Below are 21,794 nucleotides of genomic sequence, written 5' to 3'. Positions count from 1 at the left end.
TCAAACCATCTTTGGTGGATGCCCCTAAATTTTAATTTACAACATCACTTTATCCATTTACCTATATGCACCTCTTCCGTGAGCTCAGCCAGACATTGCATTATAAAAAGTTAAGTGTGGAGGCTTAAGGAAAAAGTTTTATAGCTGACGTAGGTACCTGTTTAGTTACGGATTTAGCTTTCATTTTTTTTCACCAAGATCAGCAGCCATCCTATTGACTTCCCTTTGTGTGCAGGAGCCAGGCTAAAATTACCCTTGGATGGAAGTTTCTCTGTGAGGGAGTGGCCCACTCCCAGGAGAGGATGGGTTGCATGTGTAATTAGGTTTCCCTCCTTTTTAAGAAGACTGCAAAGAGGGAGTGGTTAGGGACCCAGCCTGCCCCTGGCCCCGACATGGAGATTCAAATTAAACCTCTCCACTTGCCATCTGTGTCTCTGTGGAAAGTATTCAACTTCCAATGTTGCAGGGGACTCACTGGTTTAAGGGGAAAGCAGTCAGACCTACCCCAAAGGGCTCTGTGAGAAGTTAATTAGCGCCCAGTAAGTGGACAACCCCCGACAAATAAAAAAGAGCAGCACGAAGATGAGTTATTTGTCGTGGCTGTCACAGACGCCCCTCACAGTGAGTGATTGCAAGCCCCAACCCAGGTCCTTGTGGATGCTTCTTCAAAAGCCTGGCTGAAAGGAACCCATAGGACTGTGGATGCCCACAGGGATACAGCACAGGCTTTCCTGCTACCCTGCACTATGTCCTCTGTTAATACAGACCTTAGAGACCCCACCCACAGCACGTCCCAGGTGCTGTGCTGAGAACCACGGACCACTTCATACATCACACGTTGTACATTCTGTGATGTTCCACAGGATGGAAACATCCCCTTCTCTTCTGGCATTTGACTCAGAAATGGTTCTGTCTTCCCACCGCAAGTCCCCCCTCTGCCCCCCCCCCCCCAATTTTTAACTGATTCTGTCCCTTTTTGGTCTGTTCCTTGGTTTGCCTCTTTCACTTTGACCCTAAAATGATGAAAAGCAACTTTGGGAGCACTCTACCAATCTGCAGGGCATGGTCATGGCCTCTCTCTGCTCATCTTACTCAACTCCCTCCATTTCTTTTTATTCTGCTTGCTTTATTTTTATGACTCATATGACACGTACTTTACCTTTTTTTAAAAAAAAATTAATGCTTATTTTTGACAGAGAGACAGAGACAGAGCACGAGCAGAGGAGGAGCAGAGAGACAGACAGGGAGACACAGAATGTGAAGCAGGCTCCAGGCTCTGAGCTGTCAGCACAGAGCCCGATGTGGGAGAACCCATGAACTGTGAGATCACGACCTGAGCCGAAGTCAGATGCTTATTAACCTGAGACACCAGATGCCCCTACCTTGTGTTGTTGTATGAATCATTGTGCCTCGACTTCTCTTTGCAAAGGTGGAACATTGAAAAAATAATTTAATGTGGCATCTCATACAGTTTCAATAGAAAAGAAAGTATCTAAAATACCATTTGTGTTGCTGCTGATACAAATGGGATTTTCTTACATACGCTTGTAGCTGAATATATTTCTTATGTTAAAAAAGAAACAGCATAGTCAGAGGTAAATTGTGCATGAGCTGGAGGAAGTTAGGAGGAGAACCATACATGTAGCTAAGAGAACACAGGTGTGGGCTCTTGCTGGTCGGGTCTCCGAGTTGAGGGGCTGCACAATAAAATGCTCTATTTACCTCCCACCACTGGGTGGGACTGATTTTAAAAAATAATAAGCTGTTGTATTTGGCAAAACTTCTGCACCATAAAACTTAAAAGACTATGATGGCACAAAAACAGACACTCGGATCAATGGAACAGAATAGAGAACCCAGAAATGGACCCACAAACGTATGGCCAACTAATCTTCGACAAAGCAGGAAAGAATATCCAAAGGAATAAAGACAGTCTCTTCAGCAAGTGGTCCTGGGAAAACTGGACAGCAACATGCAGAAGAATGAACCTGGACCACTTTCTACATCATACACAGAAATAAACTCAAAACTGATGAAAGACCTAAAAGGAAGACAGGAAGCCATCAAAATCCTCAAGGAGAAGGCAGGCAAAAACCTCTTTGATCTTGGCCCCAGCAACTTCTTACTCAACACACCTCCGGAGGCAAGGGAAACAAAAGCAAAAATGAACTATGGGGACCTCATCAAAATAAAAAGCTTCTGCACAGCAAAGGAAACAATCAGCAAAATTAAAAGGCAACTGACAGAATGGGAGAAGATATTTGCAAATCACAGATCAGAGAAAGGTTTAGTATCCAAAATCTATAAAGAACTTATCAAACTCAACACCCCCCCCCAAAAAAAAATAATCCAGTGAAGAAATGGGAAAAAGACATGAAGAGACACTTCTCCAAAGAAGACATCCAGATGGCCAACCGACACATGAAAAAATGCTCAACACTGCTCATCACCTGGGAAATACAAATCAAAACCACAATGAGGAACCACCTCACACCTGTCAGAATGGCTCACATTAACAACTCAGGCAACAACAGATGTTGGCGAGGATGAGGAGAAAGAGGATCTCTTTTGCCTTGTCGGTGGCAATGCAAGCTGGTACGGCCACTCTGGAAAACAGTATGGAGGTTCCTCAAAAAACTAAAAACAGAACTCCCCTATGACCCAGCAATTGCACTACTAGGCATTTATCCACGGGATACAGGTGCACTATTTCGAAGGGACACATGCACTCCCATGTTTATAGCAGCGCTATCAACAATAGCCAAAGTATGGAAAGAGCCCAAATGTCCATCGATGGATGAATGGATAAAGAAGATGTGGTGTGTGTGTGTGTGTGTGTATATATATATATATATACACACACACACATACATACACACACAATGGAGTATCACTCGGCAATAAAAAAGAATGAAATCTTGCCATTTGCAACTACATGGATGGAACTAGAGTGTATTATGCTAAGTGAAATTAGAGAAAGACAAGCATCATATGACTTCACTCATATGAGGACTTCAAGACACAGATGACCATAAGGGAAGGGAAGCAAAAACAATATAAAAACAGGGAGGGGGGACAAAACAGAAGACTCTTAAATATGGAGGACAAACTGAAGGTTACGGGAGGGGTTGTGGGAGGGGGGATGGGCTAAATGGGTAAGGGGCATTAAGGAATCTCCTCCTGAAATCATTGTTGCACTATATGCTAACTAATTTGGATGTAAATTCAAAAAAATAAAATTAAAAAAGAAAACTTTCAGGAAAAAAAAAGACTATGATAGAAAGAAGAATTTTTAAAGGAAAAAGTACCCACTGTATATTTTGAAGACCTTCAGAAGCAACCGTGATTCACATTTTAATGGAGACATATCATATGTAATAATCTGTACCCTGCATCCATTTTCCAGTTATGTTCTATTTTGTGAGCAAAGGCTCTGAAACATGAACGGAACTCAGTGGTGTGATATTTGGGAAAAGTAAAACAGAGATTATAATACTCGACTTGTTTCTGCTTCTCTAATTTCCCAACTATGCTCCCAATGATTTTTTTTTTTTATCAAAAGCTAAGTCAATAGGAAGCTGGAAAATACCTTTCTTCACTGTTTTTGTTAATGGATTTTACCTTTGGAGTATGAATAGCCACTTTCCCTCAAATCACAGGATGGAATATACCTGTATAAATTAACCTTTTTTTTTTATTAACTTTTATATAACTTTTCTTTTATTAACTTTAATATTTATGTTAGTAAGTATTCAAATTCTTTCTATATATACATATACATATGATCTGTGCTATATGTATAAATGCTATATGTAATATAGCACAGATCATAAGTTAAAACAAGAATATTAGACAATATACTGGTACCTTCATTACAATGGTCTCTTATGGATTAAACTGATTTCCCCCTCAATCAAAACCCTATTCTTCAAGCTTGCTATTCTTTTTTTTTTTTTTTTTTAATTTTTTTTTTCAACGTTTATTTATTTTTGGGACAAAGAGAGACAGAGCATGAACGGGGGAGGGGCAGAGAGAGAGGGAGACACAGAATCTGAAACAGGCTCCAGGCTCTGAGCCATCAGCCCAGAGCCCGACGCAGGGCTCGAACTCACGGACGGCGAGATTGTGACCTGGCTGAAGTCGGACACTTAACCGACTGCGCCACCCAGGCGCCCCGCTTGCTATTCTCTTAAACAGAAAACCTCCTTCAATACAACTTTATTTTTTAACGCTTCCACTTTTCTCACAGAGCAAACAAAGGCAATAAAGAAAATGTCTCTATCTGCTCCAAATCTCAAAAAATAGCATTTTAAATCGATCTTCCACGAAAACAGATTTTCAGCTAAGGAAGAGTCTACTTATCTCTTCTTGAAAACAACAGCTATAGCTCAAATATTTCAAACGCTTTTTTTAAAATACAAACAAAATCCAGACATCCCCCATGGAATTATAAGAAGTATTTTGTTTATTTGTTTTGGCTTTCTTTTCATCGTCTCCAAAGGTTTGAGTGTCAATGAAAAAGCAGAAAAAAGATAAAAGAGAGACAAAAGTACTTGTACGTCCATATTGCTGAGGAAGATGGGGACATGGCACAAATAATATATTTAAATTTTCTATATGACAAGTGTCAGGTGGTAACTATTAACTGAGAAACACCATTTATTTTCCTTTAGTACTTTTTGTTTCTTCCAACAGAAACTAGTATAGTTTTGACTCTAAAGATTCTGAAATGGGGCACCTGGGTGGCTCAGTCAGTTAAGCGTCCGACTTCAGCTCAGGTCATGATCTCACAGTTCGTGAGTTCAAGCCCCGCGTCAGGCTCCAGAGCCTAGAGCCTGCTTCGGATTCTGTGTCTCCCTCTATCTACCCCTCCGCTGCTTGCGCTTCTTCTCTGGCATTGTCTCAAAAATAAATAAACTGTAAAAAAAATTAAAAAAAAGATTCTAAAATGTGTTAGTGAATGATGGGTATTGTGACCATTAAAATATGAAACAAATCTATTGAAAGCAAGACATCAGCATACATAATGTTTTACTGAATTACTATACTATGGTATCTTAAGAAAAAGCGAAGTCTAGTTGACAAGTCATTTGTTTTTGGTTAACTGTGCATGTAGGAAAGTATATAGTCGACCCATATATAACACTGAGCAGCATGGTTCCACGTATATACATGGAGCTTTTACAGTACAGCACTACAAATGTATTTCTCTCCTTTATGATTTTCTTACTATCGTTTTCTTTTCTCTGACTTTATTGTTAGAGTGTAGTATATGATATGTGTAACACACACAATATGTGTTAATTGACTGTGTTACTGGTAAAGCTTCCAGTCAAGAGTAGAGTATTATTAGCTAAATTTTTGGAGATTCAAAAGTCAAATGTGGATTTTCACCTGTACAGCACCCCTGAACCCTATGTTGTTCGAGGGTCAAGTGTAATATGAATGTGGAGAATGCATATAACATGAAATAAAAAAATAAAAATTTACCCTAATACATCAGAAACATATTATCAGAAACAAAATACTAAGTACCGTGAATTTGAGCCATTTGGACAGAAGTTTAATCCTTAGTGTAAATAATATATTCATTTTCTGCTATGATAGCATATCTTCAAATGAAAACTAAGAATTCATACAAAATAGGACATTTTGACCCTCACAAATAGGACCCCAGAAATGACAGTACTGAAGCACCCCTCTTTGTAACTATGATTCCATGATGTCAGCTCAATACTAACACTGGGATAATTTAAAACTCTGCTGTATGACCATGCAATACAATTCTACATTTGTATAGAAATGGAATTCAAATGTCTATACTTTCCCACATTTCAAGGAATTAAGCATTAAACATACTACTACAATATGTATGAATAACAACATCAGATAGTATGTTATCAAAGCCTCATTGCATTCTGGGCCAACTTCCATTCTGTAAAGAATTATCAACACAGTAAGTTGAAAATAAGTATTTTTCTTGCAAAAAGAGATGACTTCTCCTTCTCTACCAAAATGAAGCCCCAAACTGAGTATTTCTGAAAAAAATAGCAGATGAATTTCCTTTGTGTTGAAACAATGAATCACCAAGACTGACTAAAACCAAAGCATATTTATGTGTTCTAAAGAATCATGAATTGTACCTTAAATAGTAAAAAGTAGCTCAACATTTTGTGTTGAGTTTGTGTTTTATTTTTATGATCGGCTTCAATTTATTTTATAGCTATTACATGACTAATTCGGAAAATGTTGTCTCCAAAAGTTGTACGGTGAACTGTCTGTGCTTCATTGTGATAAAAATTAGATCACTTATGATTATTCTCTGTTGATAAGCTCTTCAAATTTGATCACATCTTTCTGCTAAGTATACTTAAAATCGGCATGTGATTGCCAATACTTACAACAATTTAATTTAAAATACAGCAGATAAGAAAGACTACACAACTGAAGAATCTCTCAGATATAATAACATTCCATATGTTCCAGCTGGACATATTTTTGAAACAGCTTGCAACTGGTTTTATAGGATAATACCATACCTGACGTATATAATACACTCAGTTCATGAGGAATAAGTAAGACAAAAGAAAATAACCTTATTGCAGGGCTAGGGAAGTGGCCATGGTGAGAGGAGGTAGATAATGGAGTTTCACTTTATCACTGAGTTGAGAAATCAGCAGGATGAAGACGAGAAAAGGAACTGGCATCATTTATTGTGGGGAACCAAATCTTGCTAAATAAACTCGACTGTCTCCAAGAAGAGAATACTGTGACCTTCCCACATATCGTTTTATCAAAGTCTTCAGTGGCCAGGTAAAGAAATTTTTATTTTTTCCATTTGCTAAGACCCCAAACCAAGGAATTTTACAAATTTTATACACTGCATCTTCAAAATATACCCTTCATCTAAACATCTCTCCTGCAGCTACCTTAACAACAGTCCAAGCCCCAGAGATCTCTCCCTGGACTCATAGCTCCTCACTTTGTCTCCCACTCAACAATATTTAAAAACTTAAGCCAGAACACTATTTCTCTGTGCAAATCCTTACAGGTAACACCGGCTAAAAGAAATATAATGCAAATCACATGCAAATTCAAATTTTTTAGTACCCACGTTAAAAGATTAACAATAAAAATGGCGAGATTAATTTTCATATATTTATTTCACTCAATACACCCAAAAAATACCATTTCAGTGTATAATCCATCTAAAATTATTAATGATATTGTCCTTTTATTGGGCAGGGGCTACCAATATTTTTAAATCTGGTGTATATTTTATACTTAGAGCACCTTCCATTTGGACAGACTACATGTTAAGCACTCCTATGCCTCATGGCTACGATATCAGACTAACAGTTCTATGGACTTCGTATCTTCCACAGGGTAAAATGTTAAATCCTTCAAGTGGCCCATGATATCCCATATAACTCACTTCCTATCTTGATATGACAACAGTCTCCTCCATCTGGGTTTTCACACCAGCAGTGTCCTCTCTCTGGGAAAACTGCCCCCACCTCCACACATCATGGTAACCACCTGGCTGTCTCCCTTAACTCCTTTCTGCTCTGATTTCAGCTTATCACAAGACTTTCGTCCATCATCCTATGTGAGACAGGACCTTTCTTCCATAATTTCATATTGCTACATATTATATACGAATTTATTATTATTCTATTTGCTGTTTTCCCCCCCATAGAATGGAAGCTCCATGGGAGCACAGACTTTGCTTGGTATACTCACGCTTCCAATACTTACAACCGGTAACTACTTTTTATTTAATTAATAGATTTCCAGCATTGCATATGGATATTAGGACTTAGAGAGTTTAATTGGCCAGAGACCTGCCACCTAGTCACTGGTGGGTGGGGCTTGAGCCTAGGGTCCCTTCAAGAAGAATCAACTTCCTCGGTGAGGGTGGGGAGGGCGGGGAGTTAATATATCATTTAGGAATTTTACATGAGATTTTCTCTGAAGTGTTTTCTTATAGGAATCTGAATAGAATAAATAAGCATTTGTTTTTTCTATCCAGAGAGTGTAACACTCCAAATTAGGAATTTGCAAGTTAAAGCATATAGGCTAACTAAATTCAGGCTACTATCTGTTTTTGGAAATAGAATTTTACTTACATAAGTATTGTTATCAAAACCATTGATTTAAAATTATTGTTTTTAAATTTGAAATTACTGTTAACACTTAAAAAAGTATAATGGAAAGGGGTGCCTGGGTGGCTCAGCCCGTTAAATGTCCGACTTAAGCTCAGGTCATGATCTCACGGTCCATGAGTTCGAGCCCCGTGTCGGGCTCTGTGCTGACAGCTCAGACCCTGGAGACTGTTTCAGATTCTGTGTCTCCCTCTCTCTCTGACCCTCCCCCATTCATGCTCTGTCTCTATCTCAAAAATAAGTAAATGTTAAAAAAATTTAAAAAAAATTATAATGGAAAGAAATAACGTAGTAAAAACCAAATTTAAGTAACAGTATAAACATTACAAAAATCTCTTTCAAATGTATTAGTCTATTAACATTAATATTTATAATAGGCATATCTGTCCCTTTATAGTGTCTGGACCTCAAAAGCAAGGAGAGGGTAAAAATGATCAAAGCTAATGTGTTTATTGATCTGCCTTTCCATTTGACCTTTCCCCTCAACACCAGTCTTTATTACACCGATTTAAGAAAATATAAGTGTGAGCATTTACTGTTTACTGTTTCATAGATTCTCTTCCCAAGAGATTTCATAATTCTCATCCTAGAAATGTGTGTCTCGGCTAGATTTCTGAAGTATGTTTTGTAACCTTAATTCAAGGAGCCATAAATTAGTGACACAGACACATTTCAGATGCGGTATCAATATTTCATGGAGATGGGCTCTCCTACGCCAAATCAATAACTACTTCAATAAAGTCTACAGTCGCTGAATTTTCATATCGTATTTAGAAAGTAAGAGAAGTGTTTGAGCAACTCTGTGACCTTAATTTTCAATTCCAATTCATTCTGGAACACAGTATTTCTGAAACTCCTTGATGCAGACTCTTCAAAAAATGCCATTTCTGCAGATTCTGAAAGATTTAAATTTTAGAATCCCAACCTTCTTCTATTCATTTGGGCTTCATGATGAAGTGGATGGAGAAAGGAGACACAGACCCCAACATTTCCCAGCTTCCTCTTCACACACTACCGCCAGTCCTTGGCTGGTCATAGCCCGGTTTCCCCATCCTCATCCTTACAGCCCTGTCCCACCCCTTAACCTCAAGCATTTGTTAAGTCAGAGCCCACAAAGAGATAAATCCTAAATTTAACCTAAAGTACTTGAGAACATAGACAGGAAAGGGCCACCTGCAGCCACAGATTCTCACTGGAATTTGCTGAATAAGTTAATACAATTTAAAAGAAACATGTTTCATTACAAAGGGGCGTTGGTCTCCCATAAATTCCCTAAGCCCCAAATAACAAAAGTAGTAAAAAACAAAACAAAACAAAACAAAACAAAACAAAACCTGAAAGTGTTCAGTAGAGCCATTTATGCCAGGGGCATGGGGAATAATCATTACCATCACTATAGCAACGCTCATTTACAAGGAGCATTCTGTTTTCCAGGCATTGTGTTCTTGGCCATCAAAAGGATACTGACCCCCTTTGCAAAATCTTCCCCATCATGAAATGATTGTATTAGGTCATCAAATTTTTATTTTATCAACCCTCCCGGTTTGTACTGATTTCACACTTGCCAAGAAAACCATGGATTATGAACTGGCCTCATTTATGGGTCTGTCTAAAGGAAGAAAAAAAAAAGTGATGATCATATGGAATTTAAGTTTCCTTCTTATGGATAAAGATATACGGGGATTATAGAAAATGTCTTTGATGAGGGCACCGGGGTGGCTCAGTTGGTTAAGTGTCCAACTTCGACTCAGGTCATGATCTCACGGTTTGTGCGTTCGAAACCCTGCATTGGGCTCTGTGTTGACAGCTCAGAGCCTGGAGCCTGCTTCGGATTCTGTGTCTCCCTCTCTCTCTCTGCCCCTCCCCTACTCATGCTCTGTCTCTCTATCAAAAATAAATAAACATTAAAAGAAAGAACTAAAAAGAAAATATCTTTTTTTTTTTTTAAACATTTTTTTTTAAACGTTTATTTATTTTTGAGACAGAGAGAGACAGAGCATGAATGGGGGAGGGGCCGAGAGAGGGGGAGACACAGAATCGGAAACAGGCTCCAGGCTCTGAGCCATCAGCCCAGAGCCCGACGCGGGGCTCGAACTCACGGACCGCGAGATCGTGACCTGGCTGAAGTCGGACGCTTAACCGACTGCGCCACCCAGGCGCCCCAAAAAGAAAATATCTTTGATGGTAGTGTGACTTGCCATCTAAGAACGTCTATAGGAAACAACGTGCTGGTTAGTCTGGTCACTGGAACAATAAATTCTTGTTTTATTGAACAAGCTGTCCTTCTGTGGTCTACTTCAGTTACTGTGTATTTTTATTCCTCCCCTGGACACTAAAGGGTGTTTGGTGCTTCATCAGGCTGAATCAGATCTAACAGTCCTTATCAGGACGACCAGCAGCTTTCAAAAAGGAATCAAAAAAACTACAGACCACAGGATTCCAACCATAAGACATTCCGGGCCAGGCAAAACCAGAGAGACAGTAAAAAGAGCGGTGGTTCCCAGGGGAAGAGACGAAAGGAGGGATGAAGAGGTGGAGACACAGGACGTTGACAGCAGTGGATCTATTCTGTGTCCCGTACAGTGATAGGCAGAGGCCGTTAGCCATGAGTTCAAACTCACAGTGTGCACACCGGCAAGAGGAAACCTCACGTGGACTATGAGTTTAGGGCGTTTACAATGTGTCCATGTCGGTTTGCTACAAATGCGCCACTAATTCTGAGGCACGATGTTGACAGTGAGGGAAGCTGTGAGTGGGGGGCACTTGGGAATCCTCTGTGCATCTTCTGCCTAGTTTCACTGTGAATGTAAAACTGCTCTAAAAAAAGTCTATTTTTTTAAAGGGATCAGAAATTTTTGTGCTTAAGAATCTCTAAATTAACACAGATTTTTAAAAATTGACACTAAGGAATTAGGCATGTGCATGCTACACCATCCTAGTATCCAGAGCACTCTGACTGATTCATCATCATAACCAGCGAACGCTGCATAGAAGAATGAAATCCCAACATTCACTATGAGAATCTAGATCTTGATTTTGTGGCCCTGAATGATTCAACCACATAACTGCTGACAAATGATGCTATACTGCCTAAATGTGCCTTTAATTTTATCAAACACAACACAGGATTGACATCCTGTGTTCCAATTTTCTAGACGAGGAAGTGTGGCCCTAAGTGCTAAATCTCTTGCCTGAAGGTCACACAGTTATCCTAAGTTTCAAACTGGTCAGGTTGAACCCGTAATCTGAGCTCCACACTAAACTACCCTCTGGAAAAAACTGGCATCTCTATCTTCACACTCCTGACTGGCTCACTAACCTCGTTGTTAGAATACCTGCTATTTACTGAATATTCACAATTCCCACTGCCCTACACGGCTTATATTATTTAGTTCTTCACAACAACCCCACGATATAAGCTTCACCAGCTTTTGTGAACAAATGATAAGACATGGTAAGGCCGACTGGGGAAGACCAAGGCATCTTGATCGTGTTCCAAAACTGATATGTGACACGAAGTCTAAGCTCCTTTCACAGGGATATATTTCTTTCAAGACTAGAAAGCTGCCTGTTCTTTTTCTTTAGGTCTTCCTTTCCACTTAAGAGGGGGAAAATCATAAAACTGCTATGAAATCATACTTCTACATTGCCATTTCTTCAGTTTTCATAAATTTTGTCTTGATATGAGAAAGGGGAATCATGATTTAGCTTGTATAAAATTTCCATTCAATAAAATGGATAGGGTGCCTACTACATCACTTGAATGACAGCGATGAAAATACAGGACAGCACCCTATCCCCATGGAACTTACACTTCGGTGGGAAATTGACGTAAAGTGAAAATATTAGTTAATGCTTTGAAGACAAAGAGAGCAGAATGAAGGGTTAGAGGTTGAAGATGGTTGTACCATATTTTGATGGTACAATCAGAGAAAGTCTGCTTCCATAGATAACATTAAAGCAGCTAAGAGACAGGTGTGATTCTAGATTTTGTTTCAGGTGTAAATCAGCTATTATTTTGACAAGAGGTTAAGTGTACATAAACCCCTTCTGTAGCGGTAACCCAGACACTGAATGATTGATATTCCAAGCGTAAATATTGAGAATCCTCTTATCCACAGGACATTGTACGTGGCGCTCCAAGGTTAAGTTTGTGGCGTAGTAAGAGATAATTGCTACAGAGTGCATGCTTTTATTACAGAAGAAATACTCAGGCATTCATTAAGCTTTTCTTATTGTATACGACACATAATTACTAAAAGTTTCGCCATCTGATACCTGAAGCTTCTTCTGGCAACTTGGAAGTGAAAGATATTTTGCTTGAGAGAGGCAGTGAGAAATTGGTACCTGTCAACCTGAACTCAAGGGAAGATGCAGCAGTAACAAATGAGCGTCCATCTAAAAATTATGAAATGATGGCAGGCTAGGTTGGCTGGCTCAGAGTGAACTAGCAAAGACATTTAGTAATCTTTGATAGCATTCAGAATATCAGAGAACTGTGGCTTCTCCCAACTTTGTCTGATTCAACAATGACATGTTAGGTATACACTGTTCAAAAGGCACAAAGTGGCATATTTTCTAATATTGTCTAAAATTAGTCTCCTTGGTTTTTGAAAGAATAAGACTTGGCCATCTAGATCCATCACTTTGAGAAATAACATTCCCTGGGCTCACTGGATTGATGACTCAATGAGTTTTTTGAATCATTTGGGGCTACAAAAAATCAAGATATATACTCTAATAATGACTCTTAAGGTTCCATTCTTCTCTGCAGCGTTTTGAGGTTACGTTGATGCATTGGTCAAAGCATCCTGAAATAACAGCATCATCTCACATCTAATTTCCATACCTCTTTGAAGGCACTCTCAGAATCTCCACGTATGTTAAGTGAAGCTCTCCATTTCAGGAAAAGGGTACATTGAATTATTAAGATGGTGTTTTATGGGTTTAATCTGAACACTGTAGTGATTAAAATGACCTAATGCAATAAAAGCATAGCTATATGAATACAGACACATAAGTAAGCAAAACTCCATTACTCTGTAAGGTCTTCTATCCTTTTCTCCACCAGAGTCGGGGGCACGTTCGAAACGATCACCTGCATGTCCAGCTGGTTGACCACAGACACCTGCAGGAGGAGAACCAGAGCCCGTTGAGAACTAACGAGCATTTTCATACCCCACTTCTTTCCTACTATGCATAGACCCAGGGGCTCCCCATGTTTCATTTAGGAATAAGTATCTTTAGTTAGACAACCGCCATCACATGTTGGGCAGGTGGAGATGGGTAGATTAGCATTGCTTACTTAGAAGTAACAGAGCCCTAAGGGACTTCTACTCTTGTTGGTTTGTGTGGGTTTTTTTTTTTTTTTGTTGTTGTTGTTGTTGGTTGGTGATTGTCTAAAGCATGAAGGAAGGCACGTTTATTTTTCTAATCGGGTTATTTAAGAACACTCAGGATAATGGAAAACACGGGTTTTACAAATCTCAGGAAAGCATTCATCCAGTGTGACTAAGAAGCTGAGATGTGAGTAGTTAGAATAATTCATTCCATGGGATCATTAGACAGCCTTCATGTCTGCTTCAGCAGACGCTGGGTTTGTTACATCCCTGAATACTGGCTTTGTGTATCATGTACAACAAAGGTATTTAAATGTTTACCAATCCTAGATCTTATTTATGTTACTTTCCCAGTGCAGTGTGGTTAGGCAAATATTTCCAGAAATAAACGGGTCATTTTTGAAGCAATTCTGCTTATAAAATTCTGCTTATAAAGACTTTTTAAAAACATATTTCTATTATTGTTGGGTTCAATCTCTGTAATGGATTAAAATTACAAGAAAGAGTCAAAAGAAGAAAAAGTAACATTTGTGAAGCACACATTCTAAAATCAGAGGTTGCCAGTGTACGTATTATTTCTAAGTTCTTCTAATTCTTCCTAATGAACTTCTTAGCTTTCCTTTTTTTATCTATTTGTGCCCAGGTACTTTAGATAGTAGTGGCCAATAAAAAAATTAATGTAAGCCACACATACATGCAGATATGTAATTTAAAAGTTTCTGGTCCCCACGATAGAAAGATTAAAAAAGTAGCGAAAGCCATTTAATAATACACTTCACCCAATATGTTAATAGATTATCATCCCCACACACAATCAATACAAAACAACTTATTGAGACATTTTACATTTTTAATGCTAAGTCTTTGAAGCCCAGTGTGTACTGTATGCATACTTACAGTACGTCTCAATGTGACACGGCTACATTTCAAGTGCTCAGTAGCCACAGAGGACAAGTGACTAACACACTGGACAGCAAAGCTCTAGAAACCCTCACCTTCTCTTGCTGGTCACTGTCTCTCCTGACTGGTCTCTGGTGCCATCTCATTTTTCTTGAAAAGGAAGAGGCAGCTTAATAATCTTTTTTTAGACAGCTTTGTATAGTCTTTGATACAACACCAAAAGTCAAGTGCTAGTCTGAGTGTGAAATTGAAAATCGGGTTTAGTTACATTAAAACACATTTATCTATCTTCCACTTTCAATGGATCTTTACCCACAAATGATGCTTTAATATCATGCATTGGTCATTTGGAAAATGCCGGTTCATTGAGTAACACAGATTCTTCAAATATTGAAACACTACATAATACAATATCAAGAAAAATGTCACATTCCTTAAAATGACCACTGATCTCATGGTCTTTAATAATGGGAGGCTGTCAGGCTCACACTGGTGACTGACTACAAGCTTTCCAATATTCTTTTTATCTTTAAAATTTATTTTACTTTTATTTACTTTCATTTTTTTTAAGTGTATTCATTTATTTTGAGAGTCAGAGAGTGCGCAAGAACGGGGTGGGAAGGGCAAAGAGAGGGAGAGAGAATCCCAAGCAGGCTCTGCGCTGTGAGCGCAGACATGGGGCACGATCCCACAAACCACGAGATCATGACCTGAGCTGAAGTCAGATGCTTACTGACTGAGCCACCCAGGCGCCCCCAAGCTTCCCAATATTCTACTTTGCGCTTGGAAGCTTTGATGCTATCAGTAGCCACAAATACTGTCCGTTGTTTTCCTTGAACTGACCGTCTCACTTCATTCATTTTTGTGTAAATGTCTACCAAATATTCAAGTCTGAATAAGCCTATTTTATCTCAAGTTATTTTTTTCAAAGCAAAAGCTATTTCGTAAAAAAACAAAAACCCAGCCAATTCAGCTTACATAATAGTTCTCCTTCAGACTGCCCTCTACGTCCTTAAACAACAGAAGTGTTTGAAGCATACTTCCCATTTCATTACACAACATATTGAAAAGGTATTTAGTCAAGAGTGGAGATTTGTTAAAATTAATCAGTTTTACTGCTTATGAGTAAGGACACTCGTCAAGCTTTTTTTTTTTTTCTTCCTGTTTATGTATGACTATGAAGGATACAGTGAAAATAGTGGTGCAAATGCAATACAGTAAAAAAGTCAAACAATGCCCTAGCAGTCTCATGAAAAAAGTTCTGACTCCACCAAACCCCAAAATGATTGGGGGGGGCCCTCGGCACTCCATGGACCACACTTTGATAACTGCCAATTTACACTGTAAGACAGAGGTGATTCACCCGTCAAATGGGCACTGGGTACCGTCTGTATGTCAGGAATTATTCTGGGCACTTGAGATACATCAGGGAATAAAATAATTAATTAAAAACAACAAAAAGCTATCCTCATGCAGTTTCCGGGTGGAAATACGAACATGAATATAAATCCACTGTAAAGAGAAAACAATTAAGAGGTGTGATGTTACACAGTCGGCTGCAATTCTGAGCTGGATGGTCTGAGGAGGCTCCAGTGTGAAATACATCCTTGCAAATATTTGGAGGAGATGAGGGAGCTAGTTCTGAACACTTTGGGGGAAAGAACTTTCTAGACAGAAGCACTGCAAAATCACAAAAGTGAGGGAATCTCTGCCTATTTGGGGAACAGCAAGTTGGCCAATATTATTGGGTCTGAAGGACTTCGATGGAGAGTAGAAAATGATGTCAATGAAGGCCAGATTATCCAGGGCCTCATAGTCTTCTGTAATGACCCAGGAATTTCTCTGAAAGACCTGGGTGATAGGAAAAGCTTCTGAGCAGAGAAACAAGAGGACCTGAATTACCTTGTAAGGGATCACTTTGGCTGCTATATTAACACCAGACTTGAGTAGGGGAAGAGAGGAAGCATGGGGGCAAGTTACTGAGTTTGTGAGACGACACAGGTGAAATAGGAGGGTGGTTTCAACCAGGCGAAATAGAAGGGTTGAAAAATGTGTAGATGACATATACATTTATACATATATATGTTTATATATATATATATATATATACACACACACACTCACACACATACATATACATATATATGTTCGTCACACACACACATATATACATAACATTTATGAATACCACAGTATTTACTGAGGGATTCATTGTGTGCCTTAGGAGAGAAAGGAATCAAGAGCTTTTTAGCCTAAGGAACACAAAGATGATCTGGTCATCGAGTAAAACTGAGGAGATGGGGAGGGAGGGATGACAGACTGAAGAGATGTGATGAAGAAGAGGAACTCAGTTCAGGAAACATTAAATAGGCATCTTCGCCCAACTTTCCAGTGTGCACACAGATCTATGAATTTGCTGTTCACAAATGATCTTTGGGGCCAAAACATAAATGTGATGTTCTTTAGTATATAGATGACATTTTAAAGTTCTGGTGACTGAATGAGTTTACGGAGTGAGAATAGACAGAAAAGAGAATTAATGTCTGACCCAGAAGAAACATCAATATTAAAAGGTCAGGAGAGGAAAATGAACCAGAAAGGAGACTGAGAAGGGACGAACAGTGAGGTAAGAGACGACCACAGGATAATGTGGCCCAGAAGCCTCATAAAGGTAATAACCAGTCGAGTATTGCTGATGGTTCAAATACGATGACGACTGACATTACCAGTGAATTTAGTAACATGGAAGTTCTGGATGAGGGCTTGGAGCAGAGTTATAATTAGAGACGGTTCAAGAGAGATTCCACAGCAAAAACCTAGAGCCCACCCCAGCAGTGAGTTTTTCTGGAAAGAGGAACATAGAAATGAAGTGGTATTTGGAAGGAGATGTAGGTCAAGAGGGTTTTTTAACATCAGTGTGGAAGATGGAAAACCAGCATGTTTATGGGAATAATCCAATAGAGGGGAGACTGATATGGCTCTTGCATAAAAGAAACAGAAGAGCAGCTGAAACGACGTCCCAGAGCTGGCGGGTGGGGATTGGGCCTGTTGTACAGGTAGAAGTAATGATAGGAGCATAAAGAACTTGTCTAAGTGAGCAGGGAAGAAGACAGAGCGTACACTGGTATAAATTCTGGTAGATCAGTAGGATTCGTGGTGCAGGTTGTAGTAGTCGTCTTCTAATGCCTTAATTTTATCTTTCAGTGAAACAGAACGTCCATTAACCAGACAACAGTGAGGTCGAGAAGATACTGGAGGACGGCACAATAGGGGCTCTTGCAGGAGAGACGCGTGGAGGGACCAGGAAGCACAGTGTGGTGCTCACGTGGGGGCTTTTATCATTAATTTAAAGTAAGACTCTACAACTGTGTATGTTTCTGGAGACATACTCGGCATGACTATAGGTCTGGAGAGAGGAGAATGTTGGAATTATTTAGACTTATGGTTTTGCCAAATGAGTATGATGTCGGGAGAAAGGGCAAGGAAGTTGAATCCCTATGTGACTGAGGGCTTATGGTGGTCAGTGTTGTACTATAAAGCTAGTGTGCAGCAGAGAGAAACCATGAGGGCGGAGGGAGGCTAAATGGACTGAAGGTCCTGGAGGAGCCACGGAGTGCTGGTGTTAGCTGGGTATGTTCAGTATTACTTTAGAAGAGTGGGAGGTTTGAAATGGAGGTTATAGAGGGGATGCATTCACTGGTAATGAGAGAAATAGCTGGTTTCTAGTGGATGCAATAGGGTGGAGGGCAAAAGCACCAGAGAAGAGGCAGCCAAGAGGTTGTAAATTCAGGATACTGGAGGAATCATTTGTGTGTGTGAAACTGCCAAAAATCAGGACAATGGGATTGCTGGAAATGGTGACAGTAACCAGAAACTTAACTCACTGAGTGTGTTGGTGGGGGGGAAGACCCAAGGTTTGGGAGATCACAGCAACAATGTGAGGGAGGCAGTGAATGACAGGCTCAGACGGGGAGAACCAAGGCTGGATCTCAAGAAGAGGGAAAGTCTAGAAGTAGCCACGTCATGCTCAAAGGTCCCCCTCAGCCAGTGCGTGGTCTGAAGTGCGGCAAACAGAAACAGGAAACGATTCAAACAGAAGCCAGCAGCGTGAGGAGTGTCCTCTTGGGAGAACAGAGTCCCAATAAACAAGAAGGTTTCTTCTGAATTAAAAATCTTACCTTCACTCACTGCTGCTAAAAATTTTCCAATGCTTTCCCACTACTTTAAGAAAAAGTTCCAGTTTGTTAACATGGCCGATAACCACATGAGCCACCTACTGCTATGCCCAGCCTGGCTCTCGGCTCTCATGCACTCTGCTCGCTCGCTGCTCTGGGCTGAGGACTATCTCTCCGGGACTCAGGCTGTCACAACTTGTCTTCCTTCTTGGTTCTGGCCCAGGCCGTTCCCTCTCCACCAAAGCCTCATTTCTCCCTTTCTCTCCACATTCCCTTCTCTTGCCTGACAGGATTTCAGACTTATCATAAATGTTGTTTTGCTAGGAAGTTTTACACACACACACACACACACACACACACACACACACACACAGTGTAGTTTTAAAGGTATACTTTTTAATTTCCACACAATAGTTTATAGAGTCGAAATAAGAAACCCATAAACTTCCCATGGCTTATGTACATACTACAAATATAATCTACATAGTTATATTTTATTTATGTTATTGTAGCATTTTTTTTATTTTAGGAGGGGGAGGGGCATGGAGAGGAAGAGAGAGAATCCTAAGGGGGGTCCATGCTCAGTGTGGAGCCTGATGCGGGGCTCGACCCCATGACTCTGGGATCATAAGATAAGGAGTTGGACACTCAATCGACTGAACCCCCCGGGTGCCACAAAGTAGTATTTTAATTATAAATATTTAGCGTAATTACCCTAGTGGCTAATCTTACACCATCACAGTGTGCACCCCTTTAACAGGAAGGGAAATAGCAACATTATTTTATATTAGGTTTGCAGATCTTAATTTTATCAAAAATCAGTGTCAACGTTAGTATCTTCTATGTCAAAAGCTTCCAGACTTAGATTGGCCTTTGTTTACCACCACTGCACTGTTCTAAATGGGGATGTTCGAACTTCATAGCCATCATAGTCAAGGTGGTTGGTCTTCATGAGTACCTATGTAGAAGAAAAACATTGATCCTGCTGTCTGTGTATCTGAGAAGGTTAAACTAGTTCAGAGAATTACATGTAACGGTGAAAATGAAGATTTAATAAGATGCAAACGGCAAAAGAAAAATTATACTTGATGATGCCTTTATGTGAGAAGCATTTCCAGTAATAATTATAACTTGTAATCATAGAAAAATCCAACTAGTCCACACCACCAGGTTGGTGGAAATTCCACAAGTCAGAAATACGGGTATTGAACACCTTGAATAAGCAGTAATATCAAACCACCCTTGAGTATGCTCTACCACTGAGATGGTGTCCAGCCTAAGAAAAAGCAGAGGAAAGCAATGTTCTTGACTCGGCCAAATATAACTTAGTCAAGAATCATCGATGCTATCATTAGGGATTTGGGTCAAATAAGGAAATTACATCTATTGGAGCAGAAATTTGCTTCAAAAAATTTCCTTTTATTTTCTTAATTACAAAAGGTCTAAAAGGAATTTAAGCATTAATACAAATTTCATACATTTTAATTTCTCCAGCACAACTCTGTGAAGTATTTAAAAAATTTTAAGGAGCTCCAGCCAACTCTATAGTAAAAATGAGATCTGAAGACCAAATAGTAATCTAATACTTTGGAATTGCTGTCACAATCATATATAAAAACATATCATGGGGGCGCCTGGGTGGCGCAGTCGGTTAAGCGTCCGACTTCAGCCAGGTCACGATCTCGCGGTCCGTGAGTTCGAGCCCCGCGTCGGGCTCTGGGCTGATGGCTCGGAGCCTGGAGCCTGTTTCCGATTCTGTGTCTCCCTCTCTCTCTGCCCCTCCCCCGTTCATGCTCTGTCTCTCTCTGTCCTAAAAATAAATAAACGTTGAAAAAAAAAAAAATTAAAAAAAAAAAAACATATCATGATGTAGTTCCCAAGTGTGAAAAAAATGCACAGCCTTAAAGCTATACCTTTTATATCTTAAGCTAGAGCTATTAACAACCTGGATGAAAATTAATTTAGGTTTTAGAAAACCTACTTGGATTAAACTTAAAAGGTCTATGAGTTGGGGCACCTGGGTGACTCATTCGGTGAAGCGTCCAACTCTTCGGCTCAGGTCACGATCTCATGGTTCGAGCCCAATGTGGGGCTCTGTGCTGACAATGCACAGCCTGCTTGGGATTCTCTTGCTCCCTCTCTCTCTTCTCCTTCCCTGCCCGTCCTCTCTCTTTCTCTCTCAAAATAAGTAAATAAAACTTAAATAAAAAAAATTCTATTAGTTGAAAGCACTGACCATGGGGTAACTGCACTCCGGTCCCCTAATCTCAACTGTCACCTACTTACCAGCACATCTGCCTTGCCACTTAGCCCCTGCCCATAGTTGTCAGTCGCGATGACTTGGAATTTGAAGTAGGACCTTCTCATGTTGTGGAAAAGCATAGCGGTTTTGATGAGCCCGGTATATGTTTCTACCACAAATCCTTCTTTTCCCTCTTTAATTGGTGGAATGATGAGTCGGTATGCCATGGCGCTATAATTGCCAGTATCTTTGTCAGTAGCCTAGGAGGGGAAAACAAAACAAAACAAAACACAGGGTATAAATAAGCAGGAAAAACATAGCCTGTATTAAAGGGCTTATTTCTGTTTGTAAGACTGATGTTCTTTTGTGATAATAACACAACACCACCCTCTTAACTGTCTATTGTTCTGGATATCATCCTGTAGATTATCAGCTTTTGTGTCCACAGGGATGAATGATAATGACTACCCAGGGTGAATTCCAAGGACACAGACACTAACCCGGTCCAGTCAGTGAATCAAGTGTTTTGATTGGCATGTCTGATGCATTCCACTCTGGGCTGGGATCCAAAATGGTTTAAGGATGGGATTGATTGTTTACCTAGCCATTGTCTTGTATAATAGACATAGCTTGTGATAGTGCTTTTCATCTGACCCATTTCCAAAAGGGGAAAAAATAAAATTATGCACTAAACTCTCAGATGACAAGAAGAATAAAAGTTCAAAACTTTTTCATCAATAAGTCTAGAGATATATAAAGATCCTAATTAGTTAATGCCATGTCATAATTAGAGAAGGTTAGAATACTAATTGTTCCTTTTTAATCACTCAATATCCTGATTAATCAGATTTGTTCCTAGTTGTAGGTACTAATGATCTACATGTTAAGGTTTCTTAATATTTAGAATTTAAAAAGGTAAATAGTTGTTTAGATGTATTTTGTAATGAAGCTTTGAGGGTAATATATTAGTCTG

At 39.5% G+C, this 21,794-nt stretch overlaps 1 protein-coding gene across 20 annotated transcripts in view; it reads right to left on the bottom strand.

Annotated features, from left to right (window-relative positions):
- PCDH15 (protocadherin related 15) overlaps positions 1–21,794 on the bottom strand; it is a 1,244,966-nt gene that overhangs the window by 43,859 nt on the left and 1,179,313 nt on the right. For all 20 annotated transcript variants that reach the window (XR_006701343.1, XR_006701344.1, XR_006701345.1 and 17 more), the window contains 2 exons: positions 20,866–21,081; positions 13,205–13,293 (listed from right to left, as the gene is read on the bottom strand). Coding sequence is in view for 17 of the 20 variants with exons in the window: in XM_045437154.1 (XP_045293110.1) it covers positions 13,205–13,293; positions 20,866–21,081 (305 nt within the window). In the remaining 3 variants the exon portion in view is untranslated. The remainder of the gene's footprint in view (positions 1–13,204; positions 13,294–20,865; positions 21,082–21,794) is intronic.

Source organism: Leopardus geoffroyi, chromosome D2, assembly GCF_018350155.1.
Source record: "Leopardus geoffroyi isolate Oge1 chromosome D2, O.geoffroyi_Oge1_pat1.0, whole genome shotgun sequence".
NCBI lineage: Eukaryota > Metazoa > Chordata > Mammalia > Carnivora > Felidae > Leopardus > Leopardus geoffroyi.
This window is presented reverse-complemented; position numbering and strand designations above follow the sequence as displayed.